Consider the following 19140-nt stretch of genomic DNA (forward strand, 5'->3'; position numbering starts at 1 on the left):
TTCTCCTGCACGACGCACAAACTCAGACACGGTAATATGTAAATATATATTCTAAATAATAGTTTTGATGGGACAAATTAGATTTGACTACTACATATCAATTATCCTTAACTACCTCCCGACTGATTGTCATATATTGCTAATAACTGCAGATTCTGGACACTTTATAAAAGTTTAAGACGCACAGCTGAGCTCGGGAGTTTTTCATTCATTTGCTGGTGAATTATTTTGGCTCCGCCTCCGAGATTTGCTAGAAGCAACAGGAAGACAACCCAAAAGGGGTGCAGGCTTGAAGAAAAAAACACAGTGGAGGCCGAAATCATCTCGGTGTATTGGCTTCTCCACAGCAGATCCACTGCTGGGCTTTAAACCTTACCGACCTGCCACTTGTGACCCGTTTGTATGCGAGTTATACGTGGCAGATTAGTGAGCATGTCTTCCTTATAGAGCTAAAGTGAGCTTACCTGCCACAGAAGAGAGAGAGACAGACGGGCGAGGTGAGTACAGTATCTGGGCTGACGATTACTCGAAGCCGCTTGCGATCAGAGTGTGTGACACTGATATTTATGTAATGTGGCACAGATGTGGAAATGGAAGTTGCAGGCGGCGATTTGCCTCATCCGCTGCTTGCTGTAGTTTGCTGTTTTCCCTGCCACGTCAGTGAACATGTAGGTGAGGAGGAAAAAGTCCATGTGGCCTGTTGTTGCTGCACTTTGTTGCCAGTGTAATTAACAAAGGAGCGCTATGGAGGAGCACCACGTGTCGGGACAGAGCAGGCTTTCTGTGTGCCCTGGCCTGCTTTCTCTCTACCTCCGCCCACTGGCCTTCAGCGTCACTGGTTTGCATTTTGCTTAGAAGAATCAGTAAATGAATGAAATGTGTGGAGGTAACTGTGAGCTTCACGACCAGTTCTGGCAGCGATCAGTGACCCCAGTGTTGTCAGACGCTGAAGCTTCCAGATGTGCAGCTGTAGTGTGTCCCCTGGTTGTGCAAGCTGTTCTATGCTGGAAAAGGAAACCGGGAGATGTTTTTAGGGTGACAAGTCATGGGTTGTTCACTTCCTGAACGACTCACAGCTCAGACAGTGAGACCACAGAAAGGCTGATCATTCATTATGAGAGTCATTGCTCTACAGGCAGGCTGTGGTAGTTTCACTCAAAACCACAGGGCTGTTCTGTTGTGTCCTGCTGTGAAGACAAGGGGAAAACACTGCTGGCACTAGAGCCCGACGGATTATTTATTCTGACCACTGTCAACCAAGAATGGGGCAAAATGCACATGCAGTAATCCTCTCTACTGGTTCCTCCTGCCAGATATTATCAGTACATGTTTGACAGGGTTTCGCACATTTGATTCATTTGATGTCCGTCACAAAATTGTGCTTCCCACAGTTTGTTTGAGTCAATAAATGTAGACATTTGATCTGCCTGCTGCAAAACGTACATTTGAAACCAGTTCTGGGGAGCGGGGATAAATATTTAAGTCAGCCCACACAACCAAGTGCAGCCTAGCCCAGACCAGTTAAACTGGTGTTAGAATTGTGATGGGAAGGTTTCCTCCCTGACTCCCAAACCCCCGAGAACCCGCAGAACCAACATGAATTACAGAGTGCCTGCTTTGTGACTGTTCGTGGTCATTCATTATAAAGTGAAGGAGTAACCAGGTTGCATGCAGTGAAGAGGCAAGTGCAGTGCATATCATTTATTATCTCGACACATGTTGAGTACCGCTGTATCATGACGCCTTTGTTATCACGGGCAATGTTTTGGCCTATCATATCAAGCGTTAGTAATTTCCTGCCCTGATATTAATTTGAAGCAAATACAAAGGAACTGACTGCAGCCTGATAAATGGAAGTGCTAACAACTTGATTTTTTTTGTTGTTGTTGCTCTTTTAACCTCTGAAATGTAAGGTTTAATTTAAGTGTTGTATGCAAAGTTACTGACAAAGGTGTCGACTTAAATGAGGAGTTAAAGGTGAATATAAACTTGGAGTCAAATTATGTTGCTAGCTAGTTTACTGCTTTTCCCCTTTCCAGGCACATGAAACATGCTCATATGTTCATATTTATATATTAAACCAAATCACAACAACAGTCACCTCCAGGCACTTTATACTGTAAGGTCAATGCACCAACAATCAGATGATCCCCTATTATCAAACACTTGGCGAGAGTGGGAAGGAATAACTCCCGTTTAACAGGAAGAAGCCTCCAGGCTCAGGGAGGGGCGACCATCTGCTTCGACTGGGGTGAAGCAAGGAAGACCGGACAAAAAGCACACGATGGGAGAGAGCCAGAGTTTAATAATAACAAATGATTAAATGATATAAACACATAGTGAGTGAAAAAATGTCAGTGAAGAAGAAACACTCGGTGCATCATGGGATGCCTCCAGCAGCCTATGCCTATTGCAGTATAACTTAGGGTCACCTGATCCTGCCCCAACTATAAGCTTTGTCAAAAAGGTTTTTATGTAAATATATCTTGATGGCAAAATTGATCTCAGTGTTATTTAGAGAAGTGAGTTCTGTTTTGTTTTTTGCAGAAGAGAAAGTTTTATTTGCATCCTGTATGTCGGTTCATTTCTTAATAATTTCGAGAGAAATTTTGGTGGATTCATGTCAGCAGACAAGTCTGACTCAGTTTTCTTTGCACAAGAGGAAGAGTTGCGGTAAATTAAAGCAATACCTCTTCCTCTTAGTAACAACAGTTTATATTGACTACATGTGGTTTATAATTGCCGTTTGTGGTTTGGGAGCACGTCTGGATATATAAAAACAACTGTAGGCAATATTAGTCATTTTTTATTCTTAGTAACTAATTACTGATTACTTCCCCCAAAAAGTAATCCAGTAACTTTACTGATTACTTATTTTCAAAAGTAATTAATTACTTAGTTACTTAGTTACTTTTTAAAAACACGATTTAAAACCTGAATAGGTGATAAAGCGATAGACCTTTCAGCCCAATTCTACTTTTTCTGCATAATCCATCATACAAAATGTAATCAAATGGAAAAGTCCCTTTTTAAAACTTTTATTAGTTTTAATCTTTTAACTTTATGCATCAAGCAAAAATTTAATTATATGCAACATTCTCTGACTGGAAGAAATTTGTTTAATATTTAAACCTATTTTCTGCACATTCCAGCACATAAAATAAATTTTTTTTGTGTGTTTACACTCAGTCTTTCAAATAGATGCAAGTAAAACACAGCAGAAAATAAATAAAGTCAAAGACTAGCGGTCCTGTTGCTCTATTTTCACCTGTAAAGCAGGAGCGGGGTAGGCGGAGGTTTACCCTGGTGCAGGTGAGCCGCAGCGGTCAGTGGAAGAATCCGCGAGTTTCTCTGTGAGTTTCCCATTACGTCGTTGCACACTCAGTGCTTGCTTGGACGTTTGGGGGGGGGTTTCGCTGTAAAAAGAAGTTTTCTTCCCACGCACAATGCTAATGGACACTAATGTTTTTGTCACTTTTTATGGAATCAAACTCAAAGTAAGGTCAGTACTTCCACGCTTTAAACACTGTACGCTCATACTCTCTCCCGCACTCGATATATTATCCACTGTTGATCTGCACACAGCTGTTGTCACGAACGTCGCACTCGCTTACGTCTCTGTCATGAGACATTCTCGCAAAAAAATCACGGTTTTAGTAACGCAGTAACGCAGCGTTCCTACGGCAAAGTAACGGTAATCTAATTACCGTTTTTGCAATAGTAATCCCTTACTTTACTCGTTACTTGAAAAAAGTAATCGGATTACAGTAACGCGTTACAAGTAACGCGTTACTGCCCATCTCTGGTTGATACAGTATTTTAGCCGATGCAGTGATCCAGTGGATTATTCATTCATTAAACACTTTGAGATATTAATAACAAATCTGAACTTGGCAGGTTTCTTTCGTTCCATATGGACATTTTCTTCTCGTGGAAGATGAGGACTGTAAGATTTTTACTGAATTATCTCTATGCTGACAATAAGCCCATAAGTGCACTCTCTATTTATTTGTTTTCCATCTCTGGGCTCATATAAAACACACAGAGATGCTTTCATACTGTGTAAGCCAAATATCTCACAGCCGTTTACAGTGTTGGACTTTGGATTACCTGTTTTGGAAAATGACATTAGCAGCCAAATCCAGAAGAGAATGAATTCCTTGTTGAAGTGTTGGACTTTGAGTGGATTGTGTTTCTAGTCCTTTGTTGCTGTGCCTTTCTTCAGAAAAATGTAAGTTCTAGGCCTACTTCATCTTTCTTTTCTCTGATCATCGTTAATGCACAGAGTCAGGTGATGTTTCTGCTCTACTTTTATTAACAGTTTGAGTCACATGAAAATAGGGAAAATAGATTTTGTTGGTGGCAGTACATCAGCCTGGGGATGTCAGGTTACAGTCAGCTTTGTCCTCTACTCCTTTTACTCAGAAGGCATGAACCAAACGGATGGTTTTGCTGTGCTGTGGTGGGTAATAAATACTGTTAAACGAAAGTGGTGCCGAATCCAAAACACTGGAGTCTAGTTTGGTTTGAGGTCTTTCTTTATTTCTTCGACAGCAACACATCGCTCGCTCTGTGACTTGACATAATGGCAGACAAGTCTTGGTCTAAACAAGATCAACAGGTTCTTAAGAGACCCTGAATGGGACATTGTTTTGTTTTCACACTTTAAAGAGAAGAGAACTTCTACCAAGGAGTAAGCGAGCTCAGAATGCAAAAGCAGGGCTTGCAGAGAGATCCGTATCAGGCATTAGAGGTGTAGTAGGTCAAAGGGGTGTGGATGGATGGAAATCAGTTAGGGGATGGGCTGAGCGGAGGAAGTGCACCAAGCTGCCTTGACAGATTAAAGGCCGAGGCTTTAACAAAGAGAAGGAAGCAGAGGGATGATGTTGTCTCTGGCCGTGTACCTGCTTCCTGTCGGGAGACTGAGGGCTGGAGCGACGGCACAGAAAGATTTTTTGGGTCGAGTGATTGAAGGTGCTTCCTGTGCTGCAGAGTGGTGGGCAGAAGTCCCTCGTCAAAGGACCTCGACTTTAAAGTGGAGCCGCATTTGTTGAGTCACATGACTCCTGCCACTTGTGGATTAAAAACCTAAAATTAATAGTATTTCCCTTTTTTGATGGGTGGGGGGTAAAGGGTGGGGTGGGGGTAGCAGTTGTCTTTATGTGGCAGTTGACAGTTGGGGGCAGGCAGGAAATGGGAGGTGGAGAAGTCAGGTGGGGCCGGAGGGGAGTATGATACGCAACACGTATTCCTGGCTGGAATCAAGCTTAAGATGTTTTTTGTGTCATGCGTTTCACCCATTTCGCAAATAAGACACTTCACATTTGATAAGTATATAATAGAGCACTGATGAATATATCTCCGCTATAACCGATGTTGGCTTAACTAGCCTTCAAATGCTTTGCAGCTCCAAGCATAGTTTTGTATTACAAACACACAGTGAGAAAAAAAGCAAAGTTAATTCTGTTATGTGCACAAGTCAATTTTAATAATGCTGCTGGGTAAAATATAAAATAACACTAAAATAACATCAAAGTAACTTTTTGTTTGAAAAATCTTAACCCTCTCAAGGCAAGCGTTGCAGATTTGCAACAAGTAAAAGCTAACAACCTGATTACTCCACATACATATTTTATGAGTTTGTTTTACTCAGAAGTACCACTGCAGGTGTTCTTTTGTGCATTAGCAACAAAAACTTAATTTGAGCCTGAGAGGGTTAAAAAACAAATGTGTAAATTGTAAAGTATTTACAGCATGTGTACATTTTTAAGGAGCTACATTAAACGAGCTGAGTGACATTTTTACCATAAGTTTGTCAAGATGTGGGACATTTTTCTACTCCTAAAGCATTTTAGTAGAACTTTCTCAGCCTTTCTGTGTGTATATATCTGTATGGACCTTATCACCTCTTCAACAGGGAGACCAGTCTGTGGCAGAATTTTGTTTGTCTTACTAGAGCTGGGCGATATATCGAGTTTTTAAAACATATCGATATAATTTTATACGAGATATAAGATGTGACAATATCCTTTATATCGATATAGTCTATGTTACGTTATAATTATAGTTGTGGAGCCGCAAGTTTGCCTCTCTTTCGTCCACTTTTGTCTCTACGCAACGTTACTCCGCCTCGCCTTCACTGAAGACAACTCCCCCTCCTCCCCCATCGCTTCACGTGCAGGCAGCGACAAGATGGACACGGCAAATCTCCGTTAACGAGTTACTGCGCATCGCCCTATGCGTGGGGCTGGACGGCGTCAACGTGCTAACGAGCTAAACATGCTAACGAGCTAACCGCGCTAACGAGCTAACCGCGCTAACCCTAAAATCCTTTCATTCTCTCAAAAGTTGATAGCGCGCCTTATGTATGAATTCTGGTTGTGCTTGATGGCCGCGAACCGATTTTATGTGGTACACGGCGCTCAGCAATCTGTCAAAAATGTTTGAGTACGACTTTGGTCAGCTACGGAGCCGCACCGCTTGATAGATTGTCGGCGCATTACGGCTACCGAGGAGCTTCGCGGAGTGATACGTACTGTGCATCAACGTAATATTACCGTATTGTGTGTGTATAAGGACCATAAATGGCACCTGTAAGAGACGTGGTTATGAAGCGGATTTCAAACTCCAGGCTGTCAGTCACACAGTAAAACTCGGGAACAGAGCAGCTGTGAAATCTGTCTGTCTTTGTTATTACGCTCAGTGTCTTTTAGTTTACATTTTGACTGCACAATTGTGAGCTCTTTGTTTAGCACAAAAACAAAATTGTTTTCTTTTATTTATGGAGCATTATTATTTAATAAATGCTCATAATTTAATTTTGAGTAATTTTTCATGTACATCTGTGCTGTATGTTAATAAAAGTGCCTGTGTGACATCTGGGACACAGCTTTGACTAAGAACTCTCTTTTTGTTCTTATTTTATGGCTTAAAAAAATATCGAGATATGAATTTTGGGTCATATCGCCCAGCCCTATGTCTTACCACTAAATATGAATTGAAGAATTTTAAAAAGCATCCTAGGTCTACCTGTTATAAACATTCAAGTGAAGTACAATTTATCGTTTTTGATAACTTTTTATTCTTTAAGGTTATTAAATGGTAGGAGTGGGAGCATCGTAGAGATAATGGTACAAACTGGCTTTGAAAAGAAAAAAAAAAACCTTCACTGACAAGGAATAAAAAGACAGACCACATCATACCTTACCATAAAGACCTCATAGTACCACATCACCCCAGTAGAGCATCCTGCTCTCAGACTGCTGGTTTGTGGTTCCCAGGATATTTAAAAGTAGAATGGGAGACAGAAGCTTCAGCTTTCAGGCCTCTCTCCTGTGAAACCAGCTCCCAGTTTGGATCCAGGAAGCAGACACCTTCTCTACTTTTAGGATCAGGCTTAAAACTTCCCTTTTTGACAAAGTTTATAGTTAAGGCTGGATCAGGTGACCTTGAATCCTACCTTAGTTACACTGCAATAGGCCTAGGCTGCTGGGGGCTTCCCACTGAGTGGTCTTCACTCTCCGTGTGTTTATACACTGCTCTGCATTGATCGTTACTTATTATTAATCTCTGGCTCTTTCCCACAGTGTGTTTTTTGCCTTTCTTCCTCTCGTCACCCTCAGACAGTTGGGGCAGATGGCCGCCTCTCCCTGAGCCTGGGTCTGCTGAAGGTTTCTTCCTGTTAAAAGGGAGTTTTTCCTTCCCACTGTCGCCAAAGCGCTTGCTTGGGGTTTTCTCTTTATCAGAATCAGAATCGTGTTTATTGGCCAAGTATATGTGCAGACACATACAGGGAATTTGGTTCCAGTAGATGGTGGCTCTCAAGCACAGCAATGTAAATCACACACACACACACACACACACACACACACACACACACACGTGTCTATATATACACATTACACATACATACACAAAGCTGTGTAAACCAACTATAAATAACGAATCTAAACTTATATACATAAAATACAGAAATGAATGAGGTGGAATGAATACTACAAAATGTACATAAGGTGCAGTTGCAGTCTGGCAGTGGGAGCAGTGTGACAGGTCAACTGTTAAGAAGGGAGATGGCGAGGGGAAAGAAACTGTTCCTGTGTCGGGTGGTCCTGGTCTGCAGGCTTCTGTACCAGCAGCAGATCAAAAAGTCTGTGTGCAGGGTGTGAGGGGTCTGTGATGATTTTCCCTGCCCGTTTACTGGTTCTTGAGAGGTACAGGTCCTGGATGGAGGGCAGGGGCGTGCCGATGATCCTTTCTGCTGCCCGTACAGTCCGCTGCAGTCTGCTCCTGTCCTGTTTAGTGGCTGCTCCGTACCAGACTGTGATGGAGGAGCACAGGACAGACTCAATGACCGCAGTGTAGAACTGGATCAGCAGCTCCTGTGGAAGACTGTACTTCCCCAGTTGTCTCAGGAAGTACATCCTCTGCTGGGTCTTTTTGAGGATGGAGTTGATGTTGGTCTCCCACTTCAGGTCCTGGGAGATGGTTGTACCCAGGAACTTGAAGGTCTTCACAGTCGACACAGGGCTGTCTGATATGGTGAGGGGGAGCAGAGTTGAGGGATGTCTCCTGAAGTCCACTGTCATCTCTACAGTCTTAAGAGTGTTCAGCTCCAGATTGTGCTGACTGCACCAGAGTACCAGCCGCTCAACTTCCTGCCGGTATGCAGACTCATCACCATCCTGAATGAGGCCAATGACAGTGGTGTCATCTGCAAACTTTAGGAGTTTGACAGCCGAGTTCTTGGAGGTGCAGTCGTTAGTGTAGAGGGAGAACTGTCACGGATTGCCGGGGCAAGCCGTGTGGAATGTAGAAAAGGACCCAAAAGGTGGCAGCTCTGGTGCAGGTGAGTGTTTATTGACAGGGGTGTAAGTACAAACAGCGGTGGCGACAAAACATGAAACCGGAAACCTAAACTGGGTAAACTAATAAGACAAACCAGAATGAGGATGCAGGGAGGTCCGGAGAAATACATACGGGGAGACGCAGGGAGACCGAGGGGAAACAACACAGACGAACCAGCAATTACTAAGACAGAAAATACAACTTAAATACACTCAGAACACAGGGAGATTACACACAGGTGGGAGACACAGCTGGGAGTGATTAACATGACGAGACCAGGGAGGCAAACTGAAAACACTCACATAAGACGCAGACCTTCACAATAAAACAGGAACACACGGGGGGGAACAGGGTAAACACCAATTAGAGGTGAACAGAACCAAAATCTCGAAGAGAAAACACAAAACGCTGGGTCAAAAGGACCCAGGATCATGACAAGAACAGTAGTGGTGAGAGGACACATCCTTGGGGGGCACCAATACTGAGGGACCGAGTTTCAGAGGTGATCTCCCCCAGCCTCACTTATTTTTGTAGGATCTTTACCTTACAATATAAACTGCCTCGAGTTGACTGTTTGTGTGATTTGGTGCTATATTAATAAAATTGAATTGAATCAAAATTAAAGGGGTACTACATCATTGAAAACTACAGCTGAGACAGTCGAATGTATTTGCACAGCAACACTGACAGCAGTAGTGAGTGGGCTAATTATCTCAAGAAGTCAAAAGGACTAGTGCTGCTAAAGACTTGCACTATAACCTATAACAACACGAGTCTTTGGAGCAATTCATTCACAAACAGACACTAAACTGAAAGCAAAATGAACAGACGAGGACATTTTTACAGATGTTTGGTCTGGTGGCAAAAGTGTAAGGTCTGCTAGACGAGGGGAAAAGCCAACAGCTGCTGATAGAAGTGGATCTCTGTAGTGGGGGGGTCTTTGGAGTATTAGGGAAAAGGTTTTAAAAATGTAATGTAGTGGAAGAAGTTCAACTGAATAATTTTAGCAAGCTAGAAACTTTTTCACATCAAAAACAGGCTAAAGCTCAAAGAATAAAAGAGAAACTGGTAGCTACCAAAAACATTTGCTATAAAAGCCCCCGCTGTAGTTAAACAGATAAAAGTAAGCATACTGTTGCTATAGAAGGTCATTTGCAAAGTTTAAAAAAAAAACACGAACAGGAAGACTTTCATTGAGAGCGCATGAAGTTCTAACACAAAAGTGCTTTTTTATCGCCAATTCGAAGTTATTTCTAAGATGGACTGCTGGCAGTGTGACAGGAAATAGACTTTGTACTCGTTTAGAAATGGATCCTCAAGCACAAGAGCTGTTGAGGAGCATCAATTCATTTTGGATGTGGCAGGTTTGCAGAGATGTGGTAATGAATTTCAGCCTCTGCCTGGTGTTAGCCCGAGGACTTTTCTCTCTTTATTACTGAACAGTCACCAGCTTCTCCCACACAGAATGTCTTTGGGAAGATGATGTTCCTTGTTCGGTGTAGAGAGTTCATAAAAAGTTCATTATGCTGGTTGACTGTTGTTAGATGGGTTTTTATAAGTTTTTTTTTCTTTTTGCATTTTTAAGCAATGCCAGTGTTGTTGTTCTCTGAAGTGGATGGTCAGATAACCACTTGGGTCCAGGCAGTCTTCATGCCCAGAGGGTGAATCCAGCTGACTTTAACGATTTCATTACTTTTTTTCTAGCCTCATCATGTATTTGCATCTTCAACCACTGTGATCGGTCACTTGAAGCAGTGCACTTTCCACAGGACATTAACCGATTGCCAGTAATATCATTATTGCTTTATGTGTCAGGCTCTTTCAACTTGGCCATGGCCCACAGCACCAGCATCCAGTATGACCCGGTGGCAGAAATCGGTGGAGGTGCTTATGGGACTGTTTATAAAGCCCGGGACATTGAGAGCGGGCAGTTTGTGGCTCTGAAGAGCGTGCATGTGAGGACAGACCAAAACGGCCTCCCGGTCTCCACAGTCAGAGAAGTGGCTTTGTTAAAACGGCTGGAGCAGTTCGACCACCCCAATGTGGTCAGGTGGGTGTCGTCTTTTCATCTTGTGATTAAAATGAATGCTTCACACAGGAGTCATGAATTTTCTTACTTCTGCAGGCTTATGGATGTCTGCGCCACCAAGGGAGCAAACCAGGAGACCAAAGTCACTCTAGTGTTTGAGCACGTGGACCAGGACCTTAAGACATACCTAGAGAAAGCGCCAGCACCAGGATTATCTCCAGACCGCATTAAAGTGAGAACTGGCTCCAGCTATATCTACACTAAAAGTTAGCTAAAGTAAAATAACATTGCTGATACCACATTCCAAGCATGGACGGTTCTGCTTATTACTCATTTAAATCCCTGTTCCCAAGCTGAAAGCTGTAAAATATGTAGTTCCAGTGAAGCTCTGCTTGTGTTTTTGCAGGATTTGATGAAGCAGTTGCTGTGTGGTCTTGCATTCCTTCACTCTAACCGCGTGATGCACAGAGACCTGAAACCAGAGAATATTCTGGTAACCAGCCAGGGCCAGGTGAAGCTGGCTGACTTTGGACTTGCCAGGATCTACAGCTGCCACATGGCCCTCACTCCTGTGGTAAGACGTGTACAGAGTAATTTTCCAAAGGATATTGTAATTTTTTTTTCTAACTTTGATTAATTCTTATTGTCAATTTCCTACCATTTCATTGTAGTCAGCACTTCAAAGTGTTTTAGGCAGCTAGACAGTGAAAATAACATACAGTTTCCAGTCTTCAGCGTTCTGGTGCCAGGCATAAACATTTTGGAAAATATGCTTATTTGCCTTCTTGCTTAGCGTTAGATAAGAACACTACAACCAGCAGATGGTTAGCTTAGCGTAAGGCAGGACTGGAAATGGTGGGTAAACAATCCAAAAGTAACAAAAGCTGCCAAGTAGTAACCCCACGCCTCGGTAATTAATGCATTATATCACATTTTTGTGTAAAGATGTTGTGTAAAATCTCACGCCGTGACTTGGATGGGAGCAGTAACTTCCTGGAGTGTTAGCAGATTGCCAGGAAATACTCCAGGACAAACCATGATGCCTCAAAACTACATTTTTATAAAAAAAAAAAAAGACGTAATATCCAGATTTACTGCACTGGCTAGCATTTTATTACTCATGTTTAAACTGCTATGCCTTGTTTTGGCGTTTTGCTTTTAATGTCACGCACATTTGCCCCATAATTAAAGATGCTGTGATTGTGGCTGTGTCCGCTTATTATTTGTTTTATTTGAATTCTGAAAAATTGTTTTAGTGGTTTAAAAAATGAACAGTAAAGTAACAATAAAAGGCTAGAGCCATGCTGGTATGTCTGTAACTTTAGCTAAATGCTAGCTTCTGCATTAGCATGAGTACAGTGAAAGAAAATTACCTGCTGAAGATGCAGACCTTTGCCAGGCAGGGGCATTTTTCCAGGACTTTTAAAAGGAGAGGCCCATCAATTAGTCAAATGAGTCAGGGAGGGAGGCTCATAGAGTTATTTTTGGTTGCTATCTTAATTACAAGGACAGGAAGTAGCTCCACATGCTTATTTTGGTAGATTTTTTATACCAGATAACCTTCCTGACACGACCCCAAAGGACTTTATGTTCCCTCCTGGGATTAAACCACAGACGTTTTACTGATATAGTGTGGAAGTACTGGAGGAGGCTAAAAAATATTCAATTAAATACGTAGGAAAACAAAAGCACTTTAAAAGTGTTTTTAAATTTAGTAGCTGTAATGATCTTAATGTTCACTAGACCTCCATTAGAAGACGTAGCTTCCCCATAATTATAAAGCACCCTTGCTGCAGATTCAGATTTAGCGACAAAGTAATGGAGCCAATAAAATAAAGAGTGGTTACAGCAGTAAGTATGTTTAATTTTCCTGAGTGCTAGAAAAAAACACATCGTTTTGCTTACAGTTTGCAAATTCAAGAGTTGGGGGGGGGGTATGAGGGGGAGCACATCTTTTAACAATGCTATTTAACCCTATAGCTGTCACTGCACGTAATGGTATTTACGTGCAGTGATGCATTGAGGGGGACAAAACAGTTTTTAACAGAAAAAGGGGCTCAAAACTTTCTTGTCTTCCTATCTTATCTGTAATTTCCGCCCATGGTTGGAGTGACATGACTACGCAATTTTGGAGGGGCAACATGGGGGCCCAGTTGAATATCAAGGGGGGTCGACTGCCCCGCCCCTGCTACTAGATAATGTTTTGTGGAGTTTTTTGCTAAACACTGTCTTTGCACTACGAATAAACTCTTTTACGTGATCTTCAGACATCAGTAAAGCATTTTTTCTCACCTCAACCTGAATGACACACTCTGGAAACATCTGCAGAAAAGCAGCTAATGTGCGAGTGTTTTGTTCTTCAACAGTATTTGACCTGTTTGCGACTCTGTTAGAGCCCAACCCCAAGTTAGAAATTCCCATCAGATCATGATGAATTAGTATCAGCATATACATATTGATAAAAGGTTTTTTTGGTATGTATCCATTGAGCTGTTCTGTTTGTGTCTTCCAGGTTGTGACCCTGTGGTACCGACCTCCGGAAGTCCTGCTGCAGTCCAGTTACGCCACACCCGTGGATATCTGGAGCACCGGCTGTATCTTTGCAGAGATGTTCAGACGGAAGTGAGTCAGCATTCGATTTTTGTGATCTGAGTCACTAAGTTAAAAAGTAGCAGAGGCCTGATTACTCATCCTCTGCGAGGTGTGACGTGAGCTCTGGGTTCTCATTAAATTCCTGAAAACAGATTAGATTGCGATTTTAAATCATCTCCATCGTGCCAAGTAAGTTTGATTTGCTCTGGTTCTGTGTGAAACCACTGCCTCGATAACCATGACATCTTTTAACTGCACCTGTGATAGGGAAGCAGTGTGTACAAAGGCACAAGCCTGGGGCTCGTGTCTAGCTTTTTATTTGCTGTTCAGGTTCTGAAACTGTTGGCTAAGGTTAGAGAAAGTTAAATATTTACAAAGTGTTGTTCATTTTTTCGGTTTAAGTCAGGCTGACTTTCTCATGTTTGACATAGATGTGGATCATTTCTTCGTTTTAATTACGTGCAAGAAATATTTAGTAAGATGCCAGGACATGATAGCAAATCCAGTGCAAATGTGCAACGAGGCTGAACATTTAACAGATATATGAACATTTCTGCATTCTGCTTCTGACTGAAACCAAAATATTCACGGCACATTTGCAGTCAGTGTGTGCTCTCTGGTCCTGAGGCACGGGCGGTTTTTAGTTTCTCATATATTAGTACATATATCAGTAAAATGAGTTTTAATAAGGGTAAATTGGTTTAAAGAGTAAATAAAAAAGGTCTTTGCCATAAACATTTTATAGCTGTAACTTAAGATTAAGGTTTATTGAGTTAAACTGTATTTTTTTTATAGCTGTTTAGGGAATGATGATGCTTGGTGATACAAATTTACCATAGAGCAGGGGTGGGTAATTAACCAATAAGCTTAATATTAATATTAAGAACTGACTTCAGCTCAGTATTAATTTTGTTTGGTGATTTAGAAGTTTAATTTAAGAGACTGATCCTGTGATAGCAGCAATTTTATGAACGTATTAGAGGAGCTTTTAAGTTTAATCAGAAATGCTAAGAAGCACACAGCAGCTCCACCTAGCGGTACAAATGACACATTGCATCAAAGGATGAATGCCTAAAAAACGATCCCTTTGTGAGCAGTTCCTATGAAGATGGTGAGATTCTTATGATTCATCAAAAATGCACAGTGTTATGATGTTGTAGCTTTTAGGCCAAAGGTCAAAAATAACCATCAGCTTCCAGCTTTTAACTCGTCTTTGTTCTGTCTGCGTGTTAGACCTTTGTTCTGTGGAGAATCAGAAATGGACCAACTTGGGAAGATTTTTGAGTGAGTAACAAACACTTTCAGTCACATTAACCCGACTGATCATTCTCGCAACTCCTTTGTCACTGAAACTTACACGTCATTTCAGGGTTATCGGCTTGCCGCCAGAGGAGGAGTGGCCGACTGATGTTACACTATCAAGGAAAAACTTCCCCACTCTCACGGCTCGCCCAATCACGGACTTTGTCCCAGAGATAAATGAGCATGGGGCGCAACTGTTGCTGGTAAGGCTCGTGAATTAAATCATTAGAGCGGCTTTGCATCCTGCCTGGTAGTTGATTTATGTCTCAGCTACATACCGAGTTAAAATCAGGGCATTAACAGATTAAGCAACCTCATATCCCAGAAGAATTTCATTTGCCTTAAACACGAGCCTCAGGAATTCAACTGCTGCGATCCTGACAAATTCCTGTGACTCCTTTTGCTTATTCAGCTGGTTGTGTTAGAGGAGAAACCCGGACTTGTGGAAGTGCCCTTTTAAGAAAAGGGTTTTGTTCGCATGCTTTACAGAGTGCTGGTTAAAGAGGAAATATGACTTAAATTGACATTTTAAATGGAATATTTAAAGGAGATTTACAGTAAATGTTCATTCCTCCTGTGATTAAAGGCGTTACCTAACTATTTAAAGTAGACAGAAGATTTTATCATGTCTCCCTGTATGATGTGATAAATAATAGAAACACAAGTGCTTTTACTTCTCGGTTTCACTGCAGAATTGGTAAATAGGACTGAATCTGCCAGTTAATCTTCTCTGGTGCAGGAAACATACCTCCGAGATCTTTTTGCTCCATATTGACATGATAGCATCACACAGTTGCTGCACATTCATGATGTGAATCACCCATTTAACCACATGCCAAAGGTGCTGTGGAGGCCATCCGAGTACAGTGAACTCATTGGCATGTTCAAGGAACCAGTGTGAGATGATCTGAGCTTTGTGACATGTTATCCAGCTGGATGGGTACACTGTGGTCATAAAGGGATGGTCATGGTCAGCAGGCTGGTAGGCTGTAGCATTTAAATGGTGCTCAGTGGTTCTAAGGAGTCCAAGATATGCCAAGAAAATAGCCACCAGCAGCAGCAGCTTGAACCATACAAGACACGATGGAGCCATCTTTTCATGTTGGTTACCCCAAAGTCTGACCCTACCATCTGAAAGTCACAGCAGAAATCGAAAGACCAGCCGACGTTTTTCAGTCTTCTGTCGTGTGAATTGTAGCCTCAGTTCCTGTTTTTAGCTGACAGGAGGAGCACCTGGTGTGGTCTTCTGCTGCTGTAGCACGTCTGCTATGATGTGCTATGCATTCAGAAGTCTGCCCATTCCCCTCTGACCTCTAAACTCAGAACTGCCGCCCACTGGACATTTTCTCTTTTTTTCTTTGGAAACCCTAGAGATGGTTGTGTGGGAAAATCCCAGTAGCTCAGTAGTTTTAGAAATACTCAGACTGGCCTTTCTGACACTACAACCGTGCCACATTCAAACTTACATCCTCTTTCTTCCTGATTCTGATGCCCAGCTTGTCTTGACCATGTCTACATGCCAGTTGCTGTCATGTGACTGGCTGATTAGATATTCTTTGGCAGTTCATCAAACTGTCCATTAAAGAGCTCACAACGTACAGTGATACACTTCTAACATCGTGCTACTCTTTCCTCCACAGAAAATGCTGACCTTTGACCCCTTGAAACGAATATCAGCCTTAAACGCACTAGAACATGAATATTTTCGGGACGAGGCGACGTCGACTCAGACAAAAAGCTGAAGTCGTCCAGGGAAGCGCGCAGCAAGAGGTAACAGTGTCGGAAGTTTCGACGTATCAGTGTCATTCACCGCTCTGCCTTTCACGATGTCTGCTTCGGAGTATTATTTTGTTATTCCCGCATCACAAAAAAAAAGGTAAAAGGCTGAGAAAGAGGAATGAAATGAGGATCGCTGCTATGGTTCTCAATGTGTAAATGTAACGAGTAATAACGTGTCACGTCTTAAAGGACAGTACCAGTGTTTTTTCACGTATCAGTATCGTCAGCTGGCACTCATAAACACAAAAGTCGTGTCATCGCCGACAAAATGTTCCTCCTGCGACATTTCTGGACGTGTCAGATTAGAAAAGCCATTAGATAGTGAGTTTACTGTAGCTGTATTGATATAATACAATAGGAACAATAACATTGTAAGACTGTGACAGGCATTGAGCTGTATGTAAATGATTTAAGCTAGCTGTGTTAAATTTGTGAGGAAAAGGAACAAGTAGAAGTGGATAAGCACACAAGAACGACACACCTTATAAAAATACTGGTATTGCCCTTGAATTAGCTCAAGAAACAAAAGTATTTTTCTATGTGCTGAAAGACTGAATGGGTGTAGTTCATTTCATGTTTAACATTTGTCTTCTGTTGCTGCAACCATCTGAAATCAGTCATCACTGCAAATATAAATAAATGTTTCAACCACACTGAGGCTTAATTGTGTTTTATTACACAGATTGGGGGTCTGTGGAATGAATGAAACCGAAAAATGGACTGAAATGTGTTTCTTGAATGAACATGAGGTATAAAATTGTGAATCGTGCCATCGTTAGCATATTCAATTAGACGGTACTGTGAAAGCCCCCCCTCACTTCTTTATTTTTGTTAGGTAAATGGGACTGATTCAGTGCAACAAGTGCGAGTATTTAAGGCAAAACAGAGTTCGTAATATTTAATATTTTGTATGACCACCTTTATTCATCAACACAGCCTGAACTCTCTTAGGCAAGCTTCGTCATCATTGCTATAAGTAGTGTCTTGGGAATAGTTCTCTGGACTTCTTGAGGGGCATTCAATGATCTTCTTTGGATGTTTTCTGCTTTTTATTCTGTTTTTGGTCAAGATGATCTCTCGCTGCTTGAATAATTTTGAGGTTTGGGCTCTGGTGAAGCAGATCCGTCACTGATAGTGTTTTGCTGTGTTTTTTCTATTTAGGTATGCTTCAAAAATAAAGTTACTGGGTGAAGGTTTCCAGTATTACATGGTAGATAAATTCATAATCACTCATAATTCCATCAGTTTTGACACAAACTCCAACACACTGGCTGAAACCATCACAGAGCCTCCACTGTGTTTTACACATGGCTGCTGTACCTCTCTCCTCACCTCCTCCATACCTGATGATGACAATTTGAACCAAAGATGTCTCAGATCCATCACGCCATCAGACCTGTTGCCACTGATTTTTAGTCGAGTCCTTGTGTATTTTGGCATTTTTCTGCCTCCTTCACTTTCTTAAGGATGCCTTAATAATCCCACCTTTCCACTGAGACCATTGAAGCTTTAGAGAACAGTAGATGGATCAACTGAAGAGGATTTGGGTTTTTCAGATACTGTTTTTTCTTTTTTTTTTTTTATGCCTGCCACTTCTTCATTTGTTCTGCACGTGTTCAGTTTCTTCAGATTTTTTAAGGAGACGCTGCCCAGCATGCCGAGATGTGCCATGTTTTCTACTTTGGGAGTAAACTTACATGAGAAAAAATGTGATATTTATGCCTGTCAAACTGTGCTGTTTGTGACATTTTTGTAGTTATATCTAAAGAAATTTGGGGAAAAAATACTTTTTTATATTTTTCTTTTATTTGAATGAAGTTTTATTTGTCTCATGTAGACATTACATTAGTGCATCCATTGAGTTAGGTGCATTTTTAATGCTTGAATGACTCATAGGTCAGTGTGAAGTAGTTTAACAAATAAACAGTAAAGAAAACTTTGAAAGACCTTCAGAAAGCACAGATTGCTCAAAAGCATTTTAAACTTTGCAAGAAAGTCCAGCTGCTTGGATGTGAACTATAAAGAAATGAGAGTTGGCTGAAAGACTTTTTCACAGTACTATACAATAGCAATAGGCACTAGTAAGAAATGCGTTTATAGAGTGTTTTAGACTGTTAAAAGCAATATTTAAATCCCCAGGTCTATCTTGATTTGGTTCGATGAATACATTTACATTAACAGTTAACTTTGTGCTTTTGCAGCATTCCCATTGTTAGCAAAAAGCTCTAAATGTTATCAAGGCTGAAAAATGTGAATTAAGTAAAGACATATGAATGTAATGTTTTGGCAGGTAAGCACAAAACCACATATTAAACACTGTTCTGCTTTTTAAACGTGGGTTTTAACTTTCCATGATTTCCACCTAAATGGCAACCACCTGTGGCTACAAAGAAAACACTCAAAAAACCTGAAAATTAAACAGGCATTTGAAAATAGCGCCATTATTAGCACAACTGAAATATCTGACACATACTGTATATGAGTAATAGCCATTTTTGACTTTTACGTATTAGTTAAGTATGGAAACGAATAGATATCATTCCAGATATGTGCAGAAAGCAAAGTGAACGGTTAACAAGTAAATTATAAAGTAC

At 41.4% G+C, this 19140-nt stretch overlaps 1 protein-coding gene across 1 annotated transcript; it reads left to right on the forward strand.

Annotated features, from left to right (window-relative positions):
* Positions 1 to 247: 247 nt before the first annotated feature.
* cdk4 (cyclin dependent kinase 4) lies at positions 248 to 17199 on the forward strand. The gene is made up of 8 exons (XM_085456458.1): positions 248 to 497; positions 10660 to 10894; positions 10970 to 11105; positions 11280 to 11447; positions 13386 to 13495; positions 14699 to 14749; positions 14835 to 14970; positions 16408 to 17199. The coding sequence occupies exons 2-8, from the start codon at positions 10677 to 10679 to the stop codon at positions 16507 to 16509; spliced, it is 921 nt and encodes a 306-aa protein (XP_085312584.1). The 5' UTR covers positions 248 to 497; positions 10660 to 10676; the 3' UTR covers positions 16510 to 17199.
* The last annotated feature ends 1941 nt before the right edge of the window (positions 17200 to 19140 follow it).

Source organism: Copadichromis virginalis, linkage group LG5 (genome assembly GCF_057382275.1).
Source record: "Copadichromis virginalis isolate Kocher_CV1m ecotype Utaka linkage group LG5, C_Virginalis_male_GT1.1, whole genome shotgun sequence".
Lineage (NCBI taxonomy): Eukaryota > Metazoa > Chordata > Actinopteri > Cichliformes > Cichlidae > Copadichromis > Copadichromis virginalis.